The sequence below is a fragment of the Falco peregrinus genome, chromosome 1 (genome assembly GCF_023634155.1).
Source record: "Falco peregrinus isolate bFalPer1 chromosome 1, bFalPer1.pri, whole genome shotgun sequence".
In the NCBI taxonomy this organism is placed as follows: domain Eukaryota; kingdom Metazoa; phylum Chordata; class Aves; order Falconiformes; family Falconidae; genus Falco; species Falco peregrinus.
The window spans coordinates 124,710,236-124,737,259 of NC_073721.1; the positions used below are offsets into that span (position 1 = coordinate 124,710,236).

The window sequence follows — 27,024 nt, forward strand, 5'->3', positions numbered from 1 at the left end:
CTGAGGGAGACTGAGCCCTGGGACAGGCTGCCCAGGGAAGCTGCGCAGTCCCATTTTCCAGAGAAGTTCTAAACCTGCCCAGACACGACCCAGTGCAGCCTGCTGTAGGAGAGCCTGCTGCAGCCGGGGCAGGAGCTGGGGATCTCCCCAGGGCCCTTCCAACCCCCACCACGCCATGATGCTGTGACTCTGATTATCAAATCACCGTTGTCTAATTTGCCTGCGATAAATCTGCTGATTGGCTTTTTATGTCCATTGAATCTTTGGCCAGGACTGTTATTTCTTCCTCTGCGGAGCTGCACCGTGCCAGCACCATGCTGTACGGAAGGGCACTGACCCCAGCCCCAGGCTGCTCTGCCTGCACACGGGGCCCTGCAGCATCCCTCTGCCTCTGTGATCCTGGTGCAGGAGCTGAGGGATGTTTTTCCAGGAGACAGTGAGTGTTAAACGTCCCTCTGGCGTTGCAAAGTAGACTCATATTGTGATGAAGGCCAGCAGAGCTGCTTCTCTGGTCTGCCAGCCACACAAGATGCCTCAAAATGAAGCTATGTGCGAGTTGTCTTGTTTCAAGTGACCCCTGCACCATGCAGAGGAACAGTGTGATTTACCCCCACTGCTCTCTTCCCTAGGTGCTGTGACAATGATACATGTCTCTCAGTTGGTGCTTTCATCTGATAGTTGAATGGAGGTAATCGCCTGCCCTCAGACTGAGAATAACCTATAGTAGCAGACAAAGATATTAGCTTCAGAGATAGACCCAAATCTATACAATACTAATTAATCTTCTTAGGTACTGCAGGTATTAAACTGGATCAGCTATTCCTCCAGCAATGTGTCCTTCACACTTGACCCTCTCTTGTATTAGAACTCTGCCAACAGAGGCATCATGAAAATGGGATCATTTTCACCTGCCTCTCTCTGCAACAGCATCTCTCATCTGGCTGCTAAGTATCAAAGAAGCTTCCAGCACTACGCTCAACCCTTGGTACTCCTCTTCCTCTTGGACAGCATCTTTGGAAGGTAAACTGTGGAGGTTCATTTGATTGCTTCAGCTCTCTTATGACTGAGACAGTCCAGCCAGTGAGAAAGGAGTTGATCAGGAGCTGGCTTGTAAGAGGCTGCTACATTTAAAAGGCCAGAGAAACAAAGAGGCTGGTAGTCAGGTGTTGGGAAATGCTGGAGAGCTCTTACAATTGGTCCTAGCTTTGAATATGTTTCTACTTGCAAAAGGTCTTTTAAGCAGCTCATTTTGGAGACGAGAAGTAAAAACAGTGTGGAAATAGGAGTGTGTGCATACATCTTCTGTCTGTGTCATTCCTTTTACTCTTATCTTTGTTAGGAAAGTTTCTTTTCTAATAATGTGAAATGTGTTATGCATATTATGCAGTTCTGCCATATGCATGTTTATGTTCTTTTAACATATGAAAAGCAAAGCTTATATCATCTATTTATCTAGGTACTCCCATGACCCTCTATTACTGTTGCCTTAGTGATCTTCCCAACTATTTAAAAGAAGATAATAATGCCTGTCTTGCAAGAAATTTAGGCTGATTACTTCACTGGGTGTTATGCAAGATGGTAAGTGTGTGCTAACTTGCATGAAGAGTTTATCTGAGAATGGCTTACAAAACTGTGATTCACATCCAGCTCAAGAATAATGTAACATTCCCATGCTGGGGAAAAAGAAATATCCATGAAGAGCGGTATTCTAAGGTAAAACATTCAAGCAGTGCTGAAGGGGGTAAATTCTGTCCCCGAATCACTGTCTCCATACTGTCACAGCTGCAGGCTCTGTCTGTCACTCTGGCATTTACAATTTCTCTCCCTTTCTAAAAGCTATTCAAATAATTATGCAAGATATGCTAATTATCCCCTAATAAAAGGTATGATTACAATTCCACTTTGCCAGTTCTGATTTCTAAAGAAAGGCTTGAAAAGATGTAGTCATAGAAACAAATGGATGCTCAGCACCCTCAGGTTTACCAAGTCTGCCTCATGCTCTTTTCAAACTGAAGGAAAAAATCTCACTGTTGCTCGGTTTGCATTCTGTGGGAGTGCAAGGCTGGAGAGCCATGGAGCAGCATAACTGGGAACCATTAAGCAGTTTTCATCCTCCTGTTGAGGTTACTTAGGTGAATAACTAGTCTGTTAGGAGGGAGATTTTAACAGCATGATCTTGTCTTCAGAGCATCATCTTTTCCAGCAATTTAAAGCAGGTTCCTTGACAGAAGCAGAAGCCATATCCTCTTCTCCTGCAGAACACTGACCCAGTTTTTAATATTACAGGATAACTACTCGACTCAAGTAAAAACACAAGCCTTAATAGCTCCTGGATGTGGGCATTAGGTGGAATCAGAATTCAGCTCAGATTGGACTGTCTCAGCTAACTCCTTTCTATTAAGCCAAACCTTTGATTATTAATCAGCATAGCCTACAGTCATTAAAAAAAAAAAAAAAAAGACTGAAAGCTGAATCTAGATCTGCCTTTACTCATTTAAGTCCATTTCTTTTTACTGAAGAACAGAAAAGCACTCAGTCAGTGGTGGAAAGTTGCAATTCTTTGTTTTTTACACCAGCTTTTCTTTTGCAGGATTCTGCATTTTGTGTCATGCAGCTTCACTCCTGATATTTAAGATCAGCGAGAAACTCCAATGGTGGATATAAGTGCAAAGTGGTGATTAAGAGAAGTCTTCAGTGGCTTCTGGACACGGCTCTGATTTTTGAACCTTTAGGAAATGCATTTGCCACGGAGAAGGCGGCTACAACAGAACCGAATCTTTTTCTTGCTTGCCATAGTGTTGGTCCTCTCTCTCTATCAGCTCCAGTTCAGCCCCTCTACCCTTGCAGCATCACACACAGCACCCCGGCCCGTGGACCCTGTCAAAGTGACCTCCAGGGACCTCTCCAGCAACAAGACTGCCATAAAAGGCAATATCACAGCAGCACCCAAAATATGTGTGTATGTGGATCCTGAGCCAACTGTGCCCATCACTACATCAGTGGATAAAACACCACAGCGTGAAAATGTCAGTGAAAGCTACCCAGATGAGAAGCCACCATACGAGTCCAAGGGAGAATATCCCCAGGACCTATTCAGTGTGGAAGAACGCAGGCAAGGGTGGGTTGTACTTCACATCTTTGGCATGATGTATGTATTTGTGGCCTTGGCCATAGTGTGTGATGAGTATTTTGTCCCTGCTTTGGGAGCGATCACAGAGAAGCTGCAGATCTCTGAAGATGTGGCTGGAGCCACCTTCATGGCAGCAGGTGGATCGGCACCAGAACTCTTCACCTCCCTCATAGGTGTCTTCATCTCACACAGCAATGTCGGCATCGGTACCATTGTGGGCTCAGCAGTGTTTAATATCCTCTTTGTCATTGGCACCTGTGCCCTCTTCTCAAGGGAGATACTCTACCTGACATGGTGGCCCTTGTTTAGAGACATCTCATTCTACTGTGTAGACTTACTGATGCTCATCCTGTTTTTCCTAGACAGTGTCATTGATTGGTGGGAAAGCCTTCTTTTACTGACTGCCTACGCCGCATACGTATTCACTATGAAACAGAACGTGTACCTAGAGCAATGGGTGAAGCAGGAGCTGAACAAGAAGCTAAATGCTGTGCAGGCAGCATCAGCAGAGCATATACGGAAGGTTGGTATCCTTATTGTTCAGAGGGCAGGTTGGAAATAATTCGTTCTAGGGTAAACCACAACACAAAACATCATCTCCTTCACAAATTGCATATTCAAACAAAACCTCAAAATACAGGTATTGGTCAATAATTATGGTTATAAAATGAGGGAAATGCAATCTAGATAATAGAGATTCGAAGAAATTAGGTAACACCACTAAAAGGGAGTTATAACCTTGCAGTTACTGAAGATACCAGTTGCAGTTGCTTATCTACTTTCAAAGATGTGTGGGATTTTGCTTACTTGGTTATTGTAGAGGAATTAAAAAAAAAAAAAAAGCACTTGCAGAAACACATTCTCAGTCTGGGAACAAGGCTAGATAAATTCTGCTTTGAACATAGGGAAAAAAGGCTTCTGGTAAGAGGCACTGTCCAAGCCTCTTGCAGATGAGTGATGAGTGTTCTTTTTCCCTTTCTGAAGCTAGGCGTGTTGCTGGCATATTGGTGGTATCACTCGTTACCCAGTCTGCAGCACGGAAGGGGATCTGGCAGCCTCCAGCAACCATTGCCACCTCTCCCAGTCAGCATTTGGTAACAAGACTGAAATGGCCAAATCCCATTTCCATGCACTGGCCACAGCTGTGTGTGCTCAGAGATGGTTTTATGTGCCGCTGGTGCTCTGAGTTTTGTGGCTGTAACTACACACTCCAGATCTGAGACCAGGGCCTCTTCACTCATTGTCTTTTGAAGGTAGAGTTGACTGCTTACACAAAGACAGTATTTGAAGGTGTCCCCAGGGCCAACTACTCTTTCAGACTAGCAGGTTTGGCCAGGACATGGTCTCCAGAACACCAGGGACTTTGTCTTTTTGAGTGTGCCTGCCCACTTCCTCCTCCTCTGTCCCTCCCCAACTCTCTTACCACCTCTTTGTCCTCTTGACCTGTGCTACTGCCAACCATCAAGCAGAAACCACTAGATTTCAAATTGTCCTCTGGCAGTGGCATGCTTTACTAGTCAGATGTGCATCACTGTCACTCAAGTGTCCTTTGCCCCTTCTGATCTTGGTACTCTATGTAGTTTAAGGAAAGAAAGGAAGAGGGGTGAGGGTAGTTGAAGTGGTGCAGAATCAAGAAAGAGCTTTTCTTTCCTCTTCCCGGTCTTTCAGCCAGTGCTTGTGGCTGGAAGTCCTGAAAGCTCATGTGTTCCATTCTGGTGGGATAGATGTGCAAGATACTGCAGCTATACACATACATCACCAATCATCACAAATTGAATCCAGCCCTTCAGACTGAAGGAAAAAAAACCCCAACCTGCACTTTAAGTTTACAGAGAACTCTCACTACGATATAGTAGCATGACAGAGAGCTGCTGGACCTAACCCTTGGGAAAAATAAATTACTGTATGTGAAGTAATGCTGATCGCTGGAAAAAAACCCAAAACAACCACCCAAAACAACCTTCACTCTGCCTCTGCTAGAAAGTGAGTAAGGATACAGATGTTTGGGGATGAAGTCTGGGGCTGCCTGTATCAACAGGAATCAGATGGTAGATACCATTTGAGTCTGCCCCTGGGTACCTGCATCCTCAATAAGGATTAATCCTGTAGGTAGAATCCTGCTTCTCTTGGACACCACATGGTTTTAAGGAGGGCAGGTGGCTTCAGCTCTTTCAGTAGCATCCATGCAGAGTCAATTGTATTAGCTTTCTCACGTTCTCACAGATAGTAGCCTGAAGAGCTATCATTAGATCCTGAAAAAGCAGGTGAAGTGGTAGTGGTGTTCAATCCTTTTTGTTCTTGTTTGCATGCAGAAAAGCACTGGGGCAGTTGCAGATGATGGAACAAAGCCAGCAGATGGGAGGAAGCTGCATGTAAGTATAAGCAAATTTACAGGCATCTGAATTCATTGTATTTTGAATCCCTCCCCATGTCACGTCATGAATAAAGATGTCTTCCATATCAAGAAACCTGGACCAAAGCCTACTTTGCGTAAAGAACTAGGCATACATGGCACAATATCCACAGCTTACTTAAGAGGACACCTGGCTGAGTTGTGTCCTCGAAGTAATTTTTATAAAAACTGAGACAGCTCAGGCTTCCTGAGTAGATTTGGCTATTCACTCTGCGCTTTAAACAGCCATAGAGAAATTCAGAGCATGACTTTTCTTACCTGGTTTCATGGCCAGTTTTCCTCCTGGGCTCCCAAAGCAGAGGTCAGTAGGGCGTATCCTTCCCCATAGCAAACCCTGAAGAGCTCATTCCTCTGCTGCTGGTTAAATTGCTGACCCTTTGTCTTTGCACAGAGAGGCCTATCTGATGTGGTGGCTGCATATGTATGTAATGTTACAGGTGTTAGCTTCCTCATGTGGATGTCGCTTGTTCCTCTGTGCACTTAACATACCTGTACTGATTAATTCAAAAGCTCATTGGGACTCTGGTGTTGACTGTAAGAACAGAGCACCAGAGCTTTCAAGTTTTAAGTCAGGACACCTGACATGACTGTAGCATTACCTCAAAACAGCATATAAACCTACAGAGTTACTAACAAGTTTATGATTAAAAGCACTAGATGCTTTGATTACTATAATTTATAACACCATTGTATTGACGCTGAGTCCGTGCAAGCCCATTGCATTTACCTAAGGACAGGCTGGCCTGCTATCTCAAGATCACGTCTCTTGCTGTGAATGGTCGGTGCTGACAGCCATCCTGTGAACTTGAGCACAGAGGCTGTTTAAAATCCATGCTGAGGCTGCTCCTTGGGCTGGGGAGATCAGCCTCCATCTAAACACATCCTCAGGGCAGAGGCAAACCAAGGGTGGAGATGTTTTGAGGAGGAAATTGTTATTGACTGGTGCGTTGTACCTTCCCATAGCCTGCAACAGCCTTACAGCGAGGCAGCAGCTCAGCCTCCCTTCACAACTCTCAAATGCGCAGCACCATCTTCCAGCTCATGATCCACACCCTGGACCCCCTGGCAGAAGGTGAGTGAATGCTCCACATCTGCGGGACTTTGGTTTGCAGCCCCGAGCGCGGAGCAGTTTATCTGGGAATACAGCCTTTGTATGTCAGGGTGTTGGGGGTCAGCAACTGATCCTTGAAACGCAGCTATGAGCATCACAGATAACGTTAGGTGGGGGGAGCTCTGCAACAGCAGGATGTACCCCTTCTGATCACATGGCCAGCAAGGACAAACATCTCACATTTTGGCAATGACATATCTACTTTGCCTGTGCCAAACTGGTTACTGCTGTGGTGGCAGCTACTGCATGAGGGGGAACGAGGGCATGTGGAGCAGCTGCTGTTGCTGGGGTCCCTGCAAGTGGTGGTGATCACCACAGTCATCCATCTTCTGCTGTCTCTCTGATAGCAGGGGCAGCAAACATGAGTTACTGGCTTCCTCCACCTCATAGCATGTCACACATCTTCCTTCATCTTCTTAGCTCATACTGCACCCCAGTCTTGAAATAGTAGCGTTCCATGTTGACTGCATTTTCAAGAAAGAGCTGCTCAACCTATCAGTCTCATTTATAATGGGAAAACGAACACATGGAGAGCTCATTACCTATACACCTCCACAGCTATGCACACAGCCCCTCACGAGGCATAAATCTGAAGAGGAGGAAAACTAAGTTAAAACCCTTGAAGAATTACCATTTTGAGAGTGGTTAAAATCCCAGCTGAGATCTAAAACACACAACAAGCTCCAATTTATGATGGTTAAGCCAATCTGTATGTGATTTAGACCAACACTAAGCACCTCTGAAAACCACCTGCAACACAGCAGTATCATCATAGCCCTTTGCAGCCAAGGGGCAGCTCCCCAGGGCCAAGGGTTGATCAACTCAGGACTAAGACATCTTCTTTTAAACTGCCCAGGGTGCAAAGAAGCCACATCTTCAGATGCACCCAGGGTCTTTGTACACAAACTTGTAACATGCCGCTTTGTATCAACTTTAATCCAAACACAGTGTGGAGGTTCATTTTCCAAGAAATGATGAAGCATATTAAAAAAGAGTTTTTTTAGGTTTTCTTTCCTAGCTCAGCACATGCCTTGCACCTCCACTGCCCTACTTGTTCTAAAGAGATTATCTGTTGTGCATTCAAAGAGAGATTGAAGCTAAGCAGATCAACACCTCTCAGTCTATCACAGAGGTTACAAAAAGGACTCTCCAGATCAAAATCCCAGTTGCACAAACTGATGGAGAGAACAAAGGAGGCTTGATAAGGACAGAAAGACAGATAAGTGTCTGCTTTGACAAATTTTCATGAAGGCACCCATGGCGTTACTAATGGTAGCCTAACAAGAGCCAGACTCATCAGGATTTGCCCTACTGCCCTTGCCTCCTGTCCCCCCAAAAGGTGATATCAAAAGCATAAGGATAAACCAAAAAACTTCTAAGAGGACATGCCATTGCCTTTAGCATCAAAAAGTGCCAGACCTGAGGGAGTGCTGCCACTCAGAGACCCCTCCAGCACCTCCTTAACCTTCCTGTACAGAGGTACAGGATTTACAGAGGTAAATGTCTTTGTGCAGCATCTGCCCATCCCAGGCCAGCACACACCTGGCTTTCTGGTCCAGGCTGGTGCCCTGGTGAAGCCCTGGGACCTCAGCAGGACTTGGGGGCAGGTGTGCGTGTGTGTGCTGGGTTTGCCATCCCAGGCCAAGGAGAGCACTCCAGTGCTGCCCCAGTCAGTTCTGCCCAGAATACGCTGCTGGGGGTTTCAATGCGGTTGTAAGCCACTAGCCTCGCTAAAGAGGCTGTTATTGCCACGACTTGTGAATACTGAATAAACAGGCCTGGGGGGCGGCAGGGTAGGGGTGGGGGGTAGCAGTTTGGATCTTCTCTGAAGGACAACTTCCCCTCTTTTCAGCCAGACTTTTAAGTTACTGTCGCTGCATGCGGCAGCCACTAGATGGGAGTGTGACCACATACACCTAATACATAGCCTTACTACCAGTCTAATACAGCAGGGATGGTGCGAGGATGGGCTAGTCTGTCTAAAAGGTTGTTATTTCTTAGACCATTTACTATAATAATGCCACTGAGGTTAATCTGCCCCAGGTACATGCCTGTTCCGCTCAACACTGTCGGAACAGAGACAGCTCCTTAGAAAAGGTACCCATGAAGAAAGTTACCGATGCTATGACAGCACAGCACTCAAAATCAAGGAGCCAGTGTCCAAGGTCCTGTGCATCCCTACCCTGATAAATTTATCCCTAAAGAAAGGGAGTCTGGAGAAAATGAATCATTTATGAATGGACTGAGAAACCTAAGTGCCTTGAAGATCTTGGCCAAAAAGATCAAGTGACTTCCCCAGGATGACTGAAAAAGAATCTGAACCCACCAAGGCATATCAGGTCTGCAAGCTCTGCATTTGTGTTATTAGTGCTGCAGCCCTTTGGTACCCTTGGGACAGCTGGGTGCCTGCTTCCCACTGATCACCAGCAAGGTCCTCTTTGCAGCATGGGCAGCACTGTCTGTACCAGACACATTTCTGTAATTAGGTTGCAACATAAAAGATGATCCCAAAGCAATTTATCTTTCCTCAAGGGTCCTTGGTTCCTTCTTGCCAATGCCTGTAGCATCAGCACTTAGAGGCTGTGGTAAAGAACACTCTACAAAAGAAAAAGGTTGCCAACTATTGCTCAGCAGTTCCTAACTTAACCTACTGAAATTAAGATCTCTGTAGGGTTTCCTTCTTTCTGCTGCAGTTGCATTTTATTTGGGCAGCACAGAAGCAGCTTCAGAGCAGCAAGGCCCAAAATGTGGAAAAATTGGCAGCACTGGGCCTCCAGAACTAACTCCCAGATCTCTGCAGAGGCAGAGAACTTAGAAATACAGTAGAAATCTGAAATACAAACTTTGTTTCACTGTTTCTAATGCTATGCCCCTTGTGTGAAACAGAATTTCTCATTTGAACAGTGGATTAAGTTCAGAATGTTTGGTTTTCCTTGTATTAGGAAGGGATCACTACTTAAGTCTTCTCCTCTGTCTACAGGAGACTAGGTGGTTTACTTAGATGTTCTAACATTTACACTGCATCCTCAATTATGTTTTTGACAGAAGCTTTTATTTTCAAAGTGCCTTTTTTGTTTTGTTTCGTTTTAATGAGGAATTTCTAGCAACTTTGGTGTTTTCCCCACTTTCTCTGGAAGCGTGTAGAAGCAGAGCGTGAGATCTTTTAAAGTTAGACACCAGAGGGAACTGCTGGGGAATTAAAGGGAGGAAGGATTTTGGAAAGACTGAGGAACGTTCTCATTTCCGAATCTCCAGTTTTACCATTGGATTATTCTTTGAACTCTCATCACACAAGGAAGAAGACAGAAGCCTACTTTTAAATGAAGAAAAAGGCTCCAGCAGCAAGGTTGTCAGAGCTGTCTACCCTCAGTATGCCCCAGTTAACAAGCTAACGATTTAGGAAATTAGACCAGAACAGAGCAGCAGGCAGCGTTGCAGGCTAGAGCTGAGCTAGAAGACTGAAAGCAGCTACAGCCTCTCCTTGTTTCATTAGCATTCAATGACTTGTTTTAAGAGAATTATGATACAAAGGGGCAAAAGGAATCATGAGATTATTTTTTTTACTTCTACTTTTAGACAGCAGAATTTCCAAATCCTCCAGGTTCATGCCAAATTTTAAAGAAAAAAAATCCTTCCTGCTGTTCATGTTGTAAGTTAGTCCTTTTAGATTAAATATTAGTGCCAAAGAATTGATTAAACATAAGGGCTAAACAAAGGTAGAAGCTCAGCTGCCACCTTAAATCCAGTCGGGATGCTGTCAATCCACAGGACAGGAATTTTCCTGAAGAGCATCTCAGGGCCCCTGGCCACAGGCATGTCCTGTGTGATGGGCTTTCAGACCAGGGGGCAGTTACCAGCAGTGAACACCCCAGGGACTGCACTGCTGAGTGAGGGCTGAGCACCCAGGGCTGCGCAGCACCCACAGCACCCTGCCCTGGCTGCTGAAACAGCCAGCACCCTGCCCTGCTCAGCTAATCCCCAGCACTAGCAAGGGCTGAGCTGACAGATATCCTTCCTCCCCATGCTGACCTGCAGATCTTGCCAGCTTATAGCCAGCTCTTCCTCCAGCCTCAGCCCACCCTGCATGAATTGCGTGTCAGAGGAATTAACACCTTTTTAAATGAGGCTGATCTCATGAGAACTGGATAGTGGCCTGGACCTAATCTGTTTATCCTGACAGAGAGATGCTCACAGGCATCGCTCAGGTTGGCGCTCACAGCCTGCAGCCTAGGGAAGGGCAAGAAGCCAGGGGCTTGAATTTATATAATCTCTTTCAGGCTGAGCCTGACCGCCCTGACCCTGCTGACAGAAGCTTTTGCAATAGCTTCTGGGAAAAGCTGAACAGAAAGATGCATTGCACAGTGGTTAGAGCAGACTGGGAGCAAAAGGTCACCTCTTCATTGTCCTGCACCAATGGGTATGCTTATGTTGAGCATCAGCTGAAGGGAACGAAGCAAAGCGCTTCACATTCCCCATGGTAGGCTTCAATATTGACAAGGAGCATGGAAGAGTCAGGCTCCTTAGTCCCAGCCAGCCTTCTAATGGAGAAGAGCTCATTGTTTCATCTCTGTCCAGCCATTCTAATGTTCACTGGAAATCCCAGTTGGTGAAAAATGTTTCTGTCAGATGGTAACAGGAATCACCCCAGAGTCCTTAATGTCTGAGCTGGTCCCAGTTATTGGACATATACCAGAGTCTACTGATTTTCACAAGGTTCAGATCAGAATCTGCCTGCAGGGCTCAAGGCCTCGGACCTGCTATATATATTAACTCAGTATCATGGTGATTAATAAAGTGACAGGGCCTGCCCTTGAGGCAAAAGACAACAGCAAGTTCTGGTTTCATAGTCAACAGGATAGTAGATTAAATTGATGTGATAAAACTTTCAGAGGAAATTAATTTACAGCCCTGCACACAAGCCAAGCATAACATGGCCAATTTCTTGTGGCTACTGTCCACGTGCAAACCCTGCAACCCACGTCAATGGGTAGGCAGCTCACTAGAGGATATAGAGTGGAGCAAAATGAAGCTTTTCTTTGAGCCAATGATTTGCTCACTTTTAATGAGAGCAGGAGTTAAGATATTTGAGCACAACATCTAACTGAAGACACGCACACTGTTTCACAACTCACTGTAAAACAATAATAAAGCAGCTCAGCGGAGCAGAGCATAGTTTACAGTGAAAGTCAGCAGTCCCAGAAATACAGTACTGGACACTGCACTGGTGCAGATGATCTCTCGGGTAGCCTGGGTCATGTTGAACCTGGATACCAGGAATTTAAATCAAGTCCAGCAGGGGAGACACTCATTCGTACTTAGAGAAATCAGTACTTTTCCAGTTAATGGGAATGCAAAAGGTTTTAATTTTTCCTTACCATCAGGTCGCCAGGCTGCAAGCAGCACAGTAAAGCCTCTTTAACAGCCACATGTCAGAAGGAAGCTTTCATTTTTAGCTTGCACACAATCTAGCCTGAAAAAAATCAACAGCCCTTTTAGAACAAAATGATATTGCATTGAAACTGCTCCTCTGTTCTTTCTGCATTTGCTTCCTATGAAGTACAGATATCCTCTGTATTACTGAACTGGAAAAGATTTCCATTCCCTCTTGATTCTCTTTTAAATATGAAAGTATCGGTTCCATGTCAGACTGCTGGCATAATTGCCATAGTACTAAGCATTTAAATGTAACAGCTATGATCAACAAGCGGCAGCCAGAATCCAGGGCCACAGCCAGAAAGGTGACTCACAAGTCAGTGCTGACTGCAACCCGTGCAAGAGGAAAGGGACAAGAGTGTGTGTGTGTTGGGGGGAGGCGGGTAAAGGGGGCCTTTGCATAGCTGGCAGCTGCTGATGAACGCATCCTTCTCACCCACAGCAAAATTTAAAGACAGGGTTGACATCCTGAGCCACATAGCCAAGGCCAAAGTAGAGACTCTGGCTGGACAAGGATCAAAACCAGAAGGTGAGTGCAAGAAGAGTCAGTGCTGTTTGCCTAGTTGTGTGCTGCAATCCCTCACCTTCCCAGCACCCGACACCCAAGGGCTGGCAAAGAAACACTATGGTCTAACACAAATTTTCTGTTATTGCTGGTCACAGATGGCTGCTATAATAATGCAGCAGAAATCAATCGATATACACTAACAGTGGGCAATAAAAACCATCCCCACAGGAGCCTAGGAGTGGTTAGTGAGATAGCATCCAAACAGAAAGCGCTACAAGGATGTAGCATAAATTGCCACCAGAAGGGTGGAAGAGGGGAAATCAGGCCATTACAGGCAGCAGTTGGGTGCTGCCACACTGCTGGTCTTTGGTAGACCTTGCAAATGAGGTGTTCGTTAAAACAAAGTACTTTCATTTTAGCTTGGAAGTTTGGCACACTTGCAGAAGAGCACAAAAGATTCCTCCAGAGAGAAAAGCCACACTGACTTTGCCTATATCAATTCTAAGGGTCTGTGCATCCTCCCTTTTAATAGCTTTTGTATTTTTCTATATCCTGCTGGTACACAGGCTTCCTGAGCTGATTCAGAGGCAGCAGCTGGCCATGCTACAACCTGGGTCTGTGCTGTCAGTGAGGCTAGAGATTTTGAAAAACAAGCAAACTTTCGTGTGGAAGGTGACACCTCCACAAGCACCCTGCTGCAGTACAGCAGCCACCCAAGTACCTCACAGTGTTGCGCCTCACCTATGTCAATGAGACCAAACTTGGGGAAATCACGGTTTAAGAAACAAGTACCTTCTTGGTGTGAGTGACTGACACCATGTTGACTCCACTGAACCAAGAATTTTCATCCTGTGATATGTTCCACAAATTTTGTTAGTGCATAGAGAGAGCTGTGCACATTCCAAAGACATTATCGCCCTGTTTCACACTTTGGGCTGAAATTATCCCACGTGAACTCGCTGAAGGCCTGGTTTCAGAAATCCCAAATGGCACACCTTGAAGCCATGCATTTCTAAAAATCTCTCCTCTAGACTTGCTCCCTAGTGCAGTTGTGAGGCACTGCACTGGGTCAGCTTACCCAGTTCAGGGCAAGATACCCTGTAACACCCCATCCAGGTGCAATTCATGGGATAATATGATCCTACTGACTTTACAAGCTTGACCATGTGGAGGGGATCCCTTAACCTAAATTGCAGCAGTCTGAAAGGTGCCCTTGCTGTGACAGAGCAGTGAGCCAATCTCTCCTCTCCCCTCTGCTCTGGGTTATCTGAGTTTCTACTTTTCTGCACAGAGGTTTCTGTGTTCCTCCTGGCTATGCTGGTTAGCACAGAGGACACTGCAGTTATTCCCTTGTATATGTCAGCACTATTCCAAATGATTAGAAATTAAAGTCTGGCAGCACATAACTGTCATTTCTCAGAAGCCTTGAAGAGTATCAGTTCCCTGGAGAATGCCATACTCTACTAGAAAAAAACTCCCAAACACCAGGGAAGCAAAACTTTACATCCTTTCTGGCTTTTAAGGATGGCTTTAATAAGATCTTCAGAATCCAGAATGAAACAAAGAAACACTCATCAGTTGTAGGTCAGATAATTAGCATTTCCCTGTTAGGCATGTGCCACACAGCAGTTTCAGACAGAAGGTCACAGAGCCATCAAGGTATCATTCTACAGCAGGCAGGCCAGATTCTGCCCAGCTTTTACTGATTGCAATCCATGGTAGACAGAGAGGGCAAACAAAACCTAAGCAATCAGACTAGGTTTAACATGAAATGCCACAAATTTTTGTAGGAAAAACTCAAACCTCCCTGCTGATCAAGGGGAAGGCGACCACCTGATGCTAAGGTGACTGAAACCAGTACTGCTTCTTATCACTTTTAGCAGAAAAGGCAGCACCAAACACCATTCAAGTAACTCCTGCCAGTGACTCTGAACCCAGAAAAGACAAACAGAAGGCAGATGCACCGCAAGATGGACAGGTATCGAAAGTACCATAAGCAGCAAGCGCTCAGTCCAGACCAAACTTCGTATGTACTCCTTCCCTCTCTAGAGCTTTTGGGATAGGACCCAACCCATTTCCCCTAACTGGCAACTATAAATAGACTGCATGTGTAGCAGTAAGATATGTTAAAGTGTTAGCTGAAACATTTCAGCTTGCAAACATAAATCAGCTCCAAACGCCACACCAACTAACACTATGTAGTATTTTCTCAAGTCACTCTTCAGAGGTCCCATGGATACTCCAACACAAGGGAAGATATGAGCGTCTGCCTGTCCTGGGTTCACCAGTAGATGTTTCTGGTTTATTTCCCAAATCCCTCCTTTCAGTCAATGTGATTTAGCTGTTCTGACAAGAAAAGATTTTTCAACGATGCGCAGTAAATGCTGCATTTGTGTCAAAAACCCATCTAAAAGTTCATTCTAGTTAACGGATATAGATTGGTTAACATAATACACAGGCACCCAGCTAGGGCACACCTGGATTTTGTCCCACAATAGCAAGACCGAGGCTGTGGCTGCCTTCAGCCACATTACAAATGTGTCCTCTGCCCAGGCAAGGCCATGCTGCTGTGCAGCAACTTGGTAGTGTGAAAACATACTGTTTGTTTTTTCCCCCCACCCTGATCTACAGTCCTCATCAGACAGTGACACCTCAGAAGACAGCAGCTCTGGGAGTGAGGAAGACAGTGATGATGACAGCACAGATGATGATGAAAACGACGAGCCATTATCTCTTGAATGGCCAGAAACTAGGAAAAAACAAGCCATTTACCTTTTCCTCTTTCCCATTGTCTTTCCTCTCTGGAGCACCCTGCCCGACGTTAGAAACCCAGTAAGAATCTATCTTCCTTCTGCTACTGGATTCATTAACTGAACTATAGATTTCCTCTCAGCAAGAGTCACCAGTTCTATTTTTCCATGTTTAGTCTTTGCATAAGTGCTGTTAATGCTGCAGGGAGAGGGAGAGGATCCTCAGCTGCAGCACAGCATAGTTCCAGAGACTGAATTTAATAAGCCACAAAAGACTAGCAACCACTGGTCATCTAATCAAGCTGACAAAAACCAAATGCAATTAGAGAGAGCAGGTTAAAACAATTGATTGCAGTGAAGTGTTTCAAGTGAATACTCTTCATCGGAGATTGTTAACTTTCCTGAAACTTCTTTTTTTTCTTTCTTTTCAAACATGATTTTAACAGGACTCCAAAAAATTCTTTGTCATCACATTTTTTGGATCCATCATCTGGATTGCTGTATTCTCTTACCTCATGGTGTGGTGGGCTCACCAGGTGAGGGGTTTATTTTCTCTCTGCAAACAAGACTATTTCAGAACAAGTATACGGAGAGAGAGGGAACAGTGTTGCTGTGGCATTTTATCTGATGAATTACAGCTGCAGTCATCCATCAAAATAGTAGAAACTTTGTTTTGTTAGAACCCAAAAGGGGATTTTCAATTTCATTCTTTTCAATTTGACAAAGAGTCATTCTTTTTTGAGAGCTTCCAAGGGAATTTGTGCATCTGTGAAAGGAAAAGTGCCATCAAGATTTGTCTTAATACTGCCTCTTCATTGATGAATGATTCTGTGCAGAACATAATTACCCCTTAATTGAAATTCTAGGAAAATACAGGTTCTGGAAGCTGCTAAATGATCTCAACTCCCACTGCCTTAATGTTCACCTGGTATTCTGGGAAATAATACTTGCATCTTGTAAAAATCACACCCACAATTTGTATTTAGTGATCTACTGCACATTTGCAGTACAGCTGGATCATGCTATAAATCCACAGGCTGTCATTTCCCTAAGCTCTCACATCTTAAGACAGCTGATGTTAAATCTGGAGAGGCAGAAGACATCCAGAAGAGGTGAACTTCAGGCAGAGGAGTTGCGCTGTAACCAACCTGACCTTGCTTTTAGTCTTGGCAAGACTAAGATCAGATGATCAAGTGATCAGGTGCCCTATGCTACAGAACAAATCAGAGATCAATGTACACTACTAAATTTAACTTTTTATCCTGTAAAGCAGAAAAATGCTACCATCTTTAAGGGGATTCAGAATATTTTAACTCAAATACGGCACAAAACCTAAAAGACTGCAGAGAGCAATTAAATTCCACATTCCAAAGCTAACAGTCCTACCCAACTTTCTTTGTGTTTATTAGGTTGGTGAAACAATTGGGATATCAGAGGAAATTATGGGGTTAACTATACTGGCAGCAGGAACATCAATCCCTGACCTTATCACCAGTGTCATCGTTGCACGCAAAGGCTTAGGTGACATGGCTGTCTCCAGCTCCGTAGGCAGCAATATCTTCGACATCACTGTTGGGTGAGTATTCGGTTCAATCCTAAAAGCTGCATTTCTTCTGAAACACAAAGCTAGGTGTATTTCAAACATGGTCTTAATTTTGTCGTAGCTGTAATTAAATGACAGGCAGCTGGGCAACCAGTTGCCTTTTTTTTTTAAGCCTAACCCAGCCATGAAACACAGATTTTTATATGTCAGTCCACCATTTCCACCCAATTCTGAATCAACAGAAAATTACTGCTTTTTCAAGATAAAAATGCAACAAATCTTTGGGTAACATCAAAGATTCACAGACAGGATACTTATCTGTAGTCACCCAGAGCCATTCAGATCCTGTGCAATCAAGGCTCCGTAGCTACACCTGTATCTTTCATCAATAAAGTATGCAGACCTATTTCTTTATTATAGCCTGCTAAGACACTTAATTCATAGGTATTATTGTAAAACCCCTTTTAGATTCTTGGATTGCATTATAATAGCGCAAGTATTATCCAAATGCAGTTTTTGACGTGAACAACATCAGTTTTAGATTTATGCTAAGTTATACTGAATGCAATCATGCATTTTTTTTCTGTAACAGTCTGGAAAAATTGCTTAGTTACAATGCAGAAAATGAACTGCCTTAGAACATTTGTTTCAATTACTTTTCCTTTACTTGCAGTTTGCCAGTTCCTTGGTTCCTTTATTCTGTCTTCAATGGGCTCAGTCCAGTTGCAGTCAGTAGCAATGGTTTGTTTTGTGCAATTGTTCTCCTTTTTCTCATGCTCCTATTTGTGATTATCTCAATTGCTTCATGTAAATGGAAAATGAACAAACTACTGGGTTTCACTATGTTTGCGCTTTACTTTGTGTTCTTGGTCATCAGTGTGATGTTAGAAGACAAGATAATATCCTGCCCAGTATCTGTATGACATTTGGATGCTCCAGGCTGTATGTAAGCAGACATCAGAATCAAAAGGGATTTAAGGTAGCAATTGTTCTACTGAAAAAAAGCAACCAGAATTATAACAAACTTACTGAGAATAAAGTATCTTTAACATACTAATAAAAAAAAAAATTCAAGTGGTATGTCAGCCTCTACTATTTTTCTTCAGGATCAGGAAAGATCAGATAATGAAGTGGCCGGTATCAAACAACATACATGTTTAGGCATTCACGGAAAGGCTGACAGGATATAGATGCATGAAGTTTTCACGCATGGTTGATTCCCTCAAGTTAATGGACCTGATTTTCAGCACACAATATTTACTCACTCTAGAAATATTTTCAGGAACACAGTCTAAACTACTTAAACTGCCCAAACTCGCCGAAATCAATGAATGGTACTTCAGGCGGAATGGAATAAGGCACACCGTAGAGGTCTTTAGACAACTACTCTGCTTAAAATCACTGGGTAGGCACGCATTCTGCATCTCCGAAGTGAACTCCCTCAAACTGCATATAAGCAGAGAGCACAGCAGTTCCCACCGTTTGTGCTACAGCTTGTTTGCCATGACTCCCCTGTGCAGAGGTAGTTTTCATCCTTTCCGTGAATGCCACTATAAAGCACACGCAGCTGGTGCTCCAGGAAAGCGTACACAGAACAACGTGATGCGCTTCAGGGGAAATGCTTTTTGCTGGCCCTCTTAAGACCATGGGAAATGGAATTCTACGGTTTTCAAGGGAAAAGCAAAGCAGTAAGAGTTATTTCTGCATGCAGAAGAACACAGGATTTGAGAGCTGCGGAGCAATCCTGAAAGCTACCCGTACGGCCCCTTTTAAATCTGTACCTGATCTTGCAATACAATCCCTACAATTTACACCAAGTGCCACCAGTACAAGTGTGATGTCACACGGATTTACATCTTACTGTAATGAGGCTAAACATATCTGGGGTTAGAATATCACATTGCCACCAATAAAAACCAGAAATCAGAAACAAATAAAAACCAGGAATCAGAAATACTGCAAGAAGTTGAACTCCTTGAGTCTTGTTTTCATCCCGACACTAATCTCTGAAATTTACAGATTATTATATCCAGCACTAACTCATGTAGTTAGCCCTGTCTTCTACATAACCACTATGAAAAAATGCCACTGACATCAACTATCAACAAACCTGAAAGGTTTATTGTTAACAATGCCTCATGTGAGCAAACAACCTAGTTCAGAGTTGCAGACATTTGTCATTCTCAGCCATCTAATAAAACGTTAATGAAAATAACAGGATAGGTTTTAAGCTTTTTATTGACTCACTGTAAAACTTCTTTTTTCGGATGAGACAGAAAAAAACCTTAACATTGTGAACACTGACTTTGCATATTTTGAAGGAACTACAAACCAAAGCAAACATCCAACATACTGGTTTTTGGTAAATAAAATTTAAACATTACATATTTACAAATCTACAACCATTCATTTAAAAAGTGCTGCTTGCAGACTAACGAAGTACCATTTTTAAATCCCAGTGAGATAATATCCAGAAATACCCCTCTCTATTACTATTTGCATCTCCCGTTTGTTATACAAAGATTTTACATGCAGGAATTTTCTCTTTCTCGGGTTACAAATCATTTAATTTGCCAGTGGAGGTCTAATTCATCAGGCTGTAACTGTACCAACAGCAAACCTTCTCAAAATGGGAAACAGTTAGCAGTGTCAGAGAAACAGCACAATTTCTATTCACATTTAAGTATTTCATCTCCAATAATTATTCCAGTGGAACCATACATAAAGCAAAATATATATTGCACTGCAAATGTAAAACCTTTGTTTAAGGTTTTTGACGTAAGCATTATTTAGTACACAAAAGGAGAAAATTCAGTTCATACAAAATTTTAAATTGAAAATACGTCTCAAATATTTCATTTATCCATCTTTGTGGTACTGGAAAATATAGTCAAATTGCTTTTCTAATAAAGGACAGTGAGATTTGAAAACTGTTTCAACACTGAATTGTATGACGCTTAAAAATTATCCACCTCAGGACCTACGTTTTGAACATTATGACTTGAATGAGGAAAAATTTCCCACTTGAAGTATATCACTATTCCAACTATATTTTATTATAGTACTTCTACAGTGGACTGACTTGCAACAGACTTTATGAAACAATTCATTAGGTATAATGATTTCACTTGATGAACTACTACATGATACAGTAATTTAAAAGCACACCCAAATAAACGCCAGCAATGCTTCAGGAGCGCCACTCTGAGGATGCAAGGACACAGGGAAATTGTTTGTCTGAAGGATGCATATACAATCCTTTCCATGGTACACTATATACTCCTCTGAAATACTGGCAGGACTGTTGGGATATCTGAATGAAGTGGCAAACCTGTTGGCTTTGTAAGTCCAAAGACAGCTGGAAGTACTTATAACAAAGCTGGGACTAGGATGGAGAAAGTGGGCCACGTGTTACAAGTGGTGCATCTCTTCCTGTGCTAGCACACGCAGATGCAGTGTTACGTCCTAGTAAGTGAGGGGTGGTTAGAGACCAGGCTCAGTCGCTTCAGCCAGACTAAAATAGGAAGCGTGAAGCTTCCTTCATAGCTCAGTACCTCTAACACACCACAGCAGCTCTGGAAAAAGCACTTGCCCTCCTTCACGGCTTGAAGGTCCTATAAAACAGTGGCTGCCCCAAGTGGGAAATGGCATGGGCAACAGAACTGCAAAGAGCTCGCATCACTACCTTGTACACGGTGCAAACATGTGTGAGTTTATACACACAGCAACTACTGTATGCAACTTTTACTTGGTAAATACAGCGTACCTACTGTACAGAGCCATACACGCACACTAATAGGTACTTACAATGAGTATGTTAAAAAATAACGTGGTGTTTTCACAATAGCTCAGAAGGATGAAGGGGGTATGTATCCACCCTACACCGACACACTGCTTACCACATACTTGGGTGAAAAAAGTAGCTATATTTCATGCATGAAGAATACTTTACAAGCGTGGCAGTACAAAAGAAAGCATCACAAAATGTTAAAATAAATTAAATGTGAAAAATGTTGGTAAGTGTAGCATTGCTAGCTTCACCTCAGGGTGTGTGTAGGATGCTTTCAAAAAGGTCAGCTACATAATTAGCAGCAAATTAGAGAAGAGGTATTACCCAATGAAAGCTGTATCCAACAAGACTGCATCTTGGAATTATCATCAGCACATACCCGCAGCTCTAAAAATTTTAAATCCTTTCTCCTTAGGGCAGCACCTTCTTACTACTTTACAGAGGTCTGGGAGGAGGTTACATAGAGCTTCATAGCAGCATCGCTTCTCATCTAAGCCTTTAAGAGGCTCACTATTTCATTTAATAAAGTAAATGTGAGCTTTAAAAAGTTTATCTCCTTTCTGCCTAACTAAATATTGCTGTATTATTACACTTGCAAACTAAACAGATTTTTAAAAATATCTGCTGGTAGGCAGACCAAAATATAAAATCTAATTTAACAGCTGAATATTTAGAAGTATTGTAACAGCAACAACTAAAAGAAATTAGAATTGGAAACACATTAACATTACTTAAAATAAAGCTGTTTGTTAAAGCATGGTTTAACTGGTTTAGGGTGTTCTATACAATTCAATGTCTGTTTTCCCACCTCCATAACAAGACTTCTGATATTTTCTCTGTAGCCTACCTTCTGGTGAGGAGTTGCTATGTGACTGAAAGCACAGAACATTTTTTTAAATCTCTAGAACAAGAAAACATGAGTGAAAAGCCATGACTCCACCACAAGGACTGACATAGCGCTTTTCTTCACAGAAAAAAAGAAAAGTTAGTTTTGCCTGTGAAAGAGAGACCAAACATTCTAAGTACATTTAATTATGCACAATATGCCCCAATAAGTTACATTCCCTATATATTCCCTGTAGCAAGTCTGCTGTATGTACTTTAGTTAAAAGCTTTGGATTAGCATTATGTACGTGTCATATTTAGTGTGTTTCAAACACATCCACCAAGACTCTGAACACTGCATGTTTATGAAGAACCTCTTGCAGGCTGTCATTTGCTTTGTATTACATCTGTAATGAGGTCACATTAACAAATACTAACAGCTGAGATGGACTGATTCCATAACATAATCTGTAGGACTCTTCAATATGCTTTCTCTTTACTAGGGAGTGAGGAGTGAAAGGAACAGGAGAGGAACAGGAGGTTTCTACAGAAGTGTTTTACAGAGACATCAGTGTGTTCGTTAAAGAGTTTTTACAGAAGCTTACCATACCTTCCTTCTGATTGCTGTGGTAACACATTTTCCATGTGTGCATGAGAGAAATCCTGTATCTAGGGTACTGTCTAGGTGAAGGTTAACATTTTCTGCTTTAAAAACAAATCACTCTTCAAAAAGTAACTGGACGAGTTACTATAAATAGCAGTGTACTGCAAAAAAAATAAGCACTGTATTGCTTATGCAGCAAGTCCATTTAAAATTCACTCCAGTAATTTAAAAAAATTAAAAAAATATCAACTTACTATAAACAATTTAAAATATGTATAATACAACTTTGTATGCTCTTCATAACATCATGAATATTCTATGTAAACAATAGATTTTGAAGAATTTACTTCGCTCACATTAGTTTCAGTGCATTGTTTCTGTCCACCTGTTATTATTTTTTTTTTTTTTTTAAGAAGGGAACTATAATATATTGTCCCAAGTTAGAGAACTGATTTTGTTTAGAATCTTCCTTTCTACACACTGATTTGCAGAAAGGACAAGGGAAATAATATTTGGCCCATTTCTCACTCTGCCCGTTTCCACAACTGCAGACAGGCCTAGTTTTTCCAAGGCCTTCCACCACAGTATGTTCATACATATGTTCTTGAACACTGAAGACTGAGATGTTCCTTGTGACTGAAGTGGTTATTTTACACAGGTATACGTCATAGGTATCACCTCTATATCTAGGTATATTTAAAGATATGGTTCTCCAAAAATCTTTCGGCATTCCATCACTCCAGTACTTGGTGGTCTATCACAATTATGAGTATTCTTCACTTGATTAGCTGTGAGACGATCATAAGCCATTTTGTACTCTCTGTCAAAAGCATCTGCAGAAATAGAAAAAAAACCCTTCTATATACTGTTCTTAAAACCACAACCCAAATACAGTGACAGCGACTAAGCAAGTCCATTTTATTCAGCGCTTACACAGAATGGCACACATCTAATCTACTTCTTTTTGGAAGCTGAAAAACTAGTTTGCATACATTCATCATCTATGCTTATCTGAATGATTTATAAAACTTACCTATATCAATGTTATCTCTTCCTAGGGCAACAAGTGAAAGAAATAGTATTTCCCTATAAAGGCTCCTGAAATTGTAAAAAGAAATGTCAATTTATATACTGCAATAATAAACCACAAAACAATTTATATTAAAAACAGTTTGAGGCATTTAAAGATAACTTTTTTAGAAAGTGCCGTTTTGAACACAACTCCTGACTACCACCTCCAAAATGCTGTCACTTCTGACCCCTGGAGAATGCCCTGGACTCCCCACATATAGACATCATTTGTGGTAGGTCCTTAAGGTGTCCACTGCTGTGCTGGAAGTTGCACTAAATGGATGCAGAGTGAAACATGCACTTAAGGCACTCAAACAAATCCCACCAAATGTAACAAGTAAGGAGCTTGCTTTTCCACATCCACATTATCTTGAAAAAGCAGGCAGACTATCAAATGATCTTGTCAACACTCCAGCTATTGAAAAGGCTGCTATATAGCCTATTACAAATAAAAATCAGTAAATCCAGGCAAGAAGTAGAAAATCATAGGAAATAATTTTCATTAATTCCACCGCTAATGAAAAAAAACTTTCTAAATAGGAGACTATTATATAGTCTAAATAGGAGACTAAACAGACAAAAAAATTCACCTATACACCCTAGGAACAAGTTATATATACAATATATATACACACACAACTGCAAGGTTATTTAAAAAAACCAAACCCACCAATATAAAAATAACATTTAGTAACAAAACATAGCAGTCCCTACTTGATTTCCCATTGTTCAGAGGTAAGAAGAAAAAAAAAAAAAAAAAAAGGTGGCTGTAAAGGGGAAAGGAAGGAGTGCAAAATATTTTTCTCCAGTTTTTTTCTTCCTAAAATAAGTTTGTGAAAGTTACCACAGAAAAGAATAATATTTACTAGACTGGGTGATAAATTTGAGAACACTGCTGAAAAGCGTGTTTTAAAGAAGAAAGCACTGCACCATGAAAATAAGTCATATTACAATAGCCTTACAACAGGAAGGTCCAACTGGTCCAGCTTTGCTCCAGTTAAGCATGTTCATATTCTTACCGCTGTCTTTTAATATGTGGCCATTTGTTCAGTCTCTCCAATATTTGACTCATTGGTCCGTACACATCATTCATCTTAATGCTTTTCACCATACTTCTCAAGAGCTCCTGGTTAAAAGAGTCATCATCTTTTTGCAATAAATGGACCATTGGGTACTTCTGGGCTGAAAAACATTAGCGATGCTATAAGAATATATTCTTTGTGTAGCAAGGGAAGTTGTTAAAGAAAGGTGGGAGGCTAAGCAAACTGTGAAAACGTTGACATACATGTAGTGAACAAAAGAACAATAAACATCAAATCAAAATAATATCAACATAAGAAACAAAAAGCACAAAGAGAAAAGGCAACAGCTGTAATGGGTCATGAGCTATTTTCAGGCATATGATCCAACACTGGCAACAGAATTCTTTGTAAGCAAACTCTAAAAATAAGAAAACAAGCTAAGTGGATGAATTGCCAATATAAGTTCAGTGTTATCACTGAAACATATTCCCCCTTACTTCTCCCTTCCCAATGAAGAAAAAGCCACTGGAGATACTGGTCAATGACTTGGAAGTGATATGCTGGAAAACTAAACTCGTTCAAGCAGTTTGCTGCTATACAACCACCCTCCTTCCCAAAACAAGTCACACAAACTTAGCATAGCAACACCAAACTGAACACTCACTCTCAAACAAAAGAGTGCGATTTTGACCTGCAAGACAAAAAGTAGTATGATCAAAAAATCAGTTATGTACCCTGCATGAACTATCCACAAAGACATCTTATTTCAAAACACATCTTCAGTTGCTCAAAATTAAAACTATTCTTTAAAAACAAACAAACAAAGAACAACAAACACCAAAACCCACAAGAAACAAAGCTTACTCTGAGCATTCCACAAAATATATAGAGGCTGCCTTGGATCCTGATGCAATTTCATATTGTCCCACAGCATCTGAATGAGAACATATTTACTGTCCTCTGACATACAGTTTCGTGGAATCTGAACAGGAGAATGCATACATAAAGTATTTTATTACAAAGTCATGATAGAGGATTTCTGTATTTAAAATACATCTTCACATCTATAGGCCTTCTGGTAAAAAGCTGTACTATGAAAACTGCTGTAAAGTCAGAGAAAGCTAAATCTGAACAGGGTATCAGTGACAGCAAATGATTACTTTGTGTATCTTCCTATAATCCTAAAATCAAAACTTCCTGCTACTGCTTAACTAGTTAAACTGCAACAAAACCAACTAATCTTCTTTGTAACTGTGGATCACAAATCATAGTGTGACTAGTAAGAGCTAAACACTTTCCCCATCCAAGTACTGCTGAGCCCAAGTTCGGGAGTTAGGCATTTTTTCCTTCAGCTGACACATTCTTTAGAAATTCAGGACTGGGCCCAGCATATTGTAAGACACTTGAGTTACTGAATTATCTGATGTTTTCCCATATGGGGAAGCAAGTATCCCTCATACATCAGTATTTCCTATTTGATTCCATACCTTGGAGTTTTTATTACAGTGCTCAGAAGAAAGTATTAATCCTGGTAAATTGCTGGGCAAGTCCAAGCGTCTGAAATACCACACCAAATTCCAGAACACAATGGGATGATGATCTACAAAGTCTGCCACCGTTATTGCATGATCCCCTTCATTTTCAAGTAAACTCTCAAGCTCTTTCCAGACCACGAGAGGACTGAGATAAGGAACCGTTATAGGATCAGGACTAGGTAAGCGCCATTCTAGGCCCAAGGAATCCTATGGTAAAAACAGAAAAAATGCCATTAGTTGGAATGTAACTAGCTTTACAAAGTTTTATGAAAGCTTTTGTCCCCTGTGACACACATAAGACATCTAAAACTAGTATTAGTTTAAATACTAAACCCTAGTATTTCTCCTAATTTGGGATGGTTAATTCTGTTCTATAATTAATGCTGTTTCACATTTCTCTAATGTATCATACACTTAAAAAAAAAAAAAAAAAAGACGACATTTAAGGTAGAAAAACTACACACTGTTGGTCCTTGTAAAGTAGCAGGCAGGCTACCAGTAGGAATGATATGGCTGATCTTCTGGTTTTCCTTCTCATCTTCTGCCAACGGACCAAAAGTACTGATACTCCTTGCTACAGGGTGACTTGTACATTCTGACCCAGAGGTATTTTGTCTTCTTCCTGAGGGGATCTGGATACTTCTGGCACAAATATTGTCATGCTGCTTAGATTTGCTGGGAGTGGGAGGGGAGGAAAAAAAAAAGTTAAGAATCTCAGCTTTTTGCTCAAACATGTACGCAGACAGAAATAAACTGGAAATAATTGATCTGACATCTCTAATTCTACCTTGTCAGCTACTACACTTGTTCATGTTACAGTGCAAGTTTTATTCCCCCCTGCACTGATAATGAACACAAACGTCCTAAGAAGAGTTCATAAAATTTGCAGAATTACAGATGCCTACATGAATTTTTACATTAGGGATGAAATGGCAAACACCATGCTGAAAAAACATGATGTGGCCAAGGCCAACTCTGAGATAAGGAAGAGGCAGCAAGGAGATCTTCTCTCAAATCAAATTCTCCTCTTCAGAGAGTATCTTACAAAGTTTATTTCTGTTGATAAAACATACATGCATGTTGACAGAGAACTTGAATAATTTCTATGCAGAAAATGCAGGTTTACCTGTTTGAATTTATATCCTCTTGAACGGACATTAGAGATGTAGCAAGGCCAACAGTAGCTGCAGTGTTACAGGACTTCCCACTCTGACTGGAAAAAAGTGATGGGAACTGCATGTTTTCTGTAGAAGGGCTGGACTTCAGAAAATAACTGTAGGGAAAGCAAA

At 41.9% G+C, this 27,024-nt stretch overlaps 2 protein-coding genes across 8 annotated transcripts in view; one reads left to right on the forward strand and one right to left on the reverse strand.

The window, feature by feature from the left end:
• Window positions 1-854: 854 nt before the first annotated feature.
• On the forward strand, window positions 855-20,032 carry SLC24A1 (solute carrier family 24 member 1). 4 transcript variants are annotated; one of them, XM_027783381.2, is made up of 11 exons: window positions 855-1,020; window positions 1,457-1,578; window positions 2,591-3,653; window positions 5,443-5,502; window positions 6,507-6,615; window positions 12,530-12,616; window positions 14,476-14,573; window positions 15,227-15,427; window positions 15,792-15,881; window positions 16,755-16,921; window positions 17,562-20,032. In XM_027783381.2, the coding sequence occupies exons 3-11, from the start codon at window positions 2,736-2,738 to the stop codon at window positions 17,809-17,811; spliced, it is 1,980 nt and encodes a 659-aa protein (XP_027639182.1). In that variant the 5' UTR covers window positions 855-1,020; window positions 1,457-1,578; window positions 2,591-2,735; the 3' UTR covers window positions 17,812-20,032. The 4 variants fall into 4 exon arrangements, with proteins under 4 accessions (XP_027639182.1, XP_005235150.1, XP_027639184.1 ...); XM_027783384.2 differs by lacking the exon at window positions 1,457-1,578 and having other exon boundaries at window positions 856-1,020; window positions 2,591-3,118; window positions 3,497-3,653; XM_005235093.3 differs by lacking the exon at window positions 1,457-1,578.
• Window positions 19,109-27,024, reverse strand: part of DENND4A (DENN domain containing 4A) — a 56,832-nt gene continuing 48,916 nt past the window's right edge. For 3 of the 4 annotated variants that reach the window (XM_055815476.1, XM_055815492.1, XM_055815470.1), the window contains 8 exons: window positions 26,862-27,008; window positions 26,200-26,410; window positions 25,688-25,942; window positions 25,065-25,182; window positions 24,865-24,891; window positions 24,198-24,360; window positions 23,141-23,205; window positions 19,109-22,940 (listed from right to left, as the gene is read on the reverse strand). In XM_055815476.1, the coding sequence (XP_055671451.1) occupies window positions 22,804-22,940; window positions 23,141-23,205; window positions 24,198-24,360; window positions 24,865-24,891; window positions 25,065-25,182; window positions 25,688-25,942; window positions 26,200-26,410; window positions 26,862-27,008 (1,123 nt within the window). In that variant the 3' untranslated portion in view covers window positions 19,109-22,803. The remainder of the gene's footprint in view (window positions 22,941-23,140; window positions 23,206-24,197; window positions 24,361-24,864; window positions 24,892-25,064; window positions 25,183-25,687; window positions 25,943-26,199; window positions 26,411-26,861; window positions 27,009-27,024) is intronic. The other variant, XM_055815484.1, reaches the window with a different exon arrangement.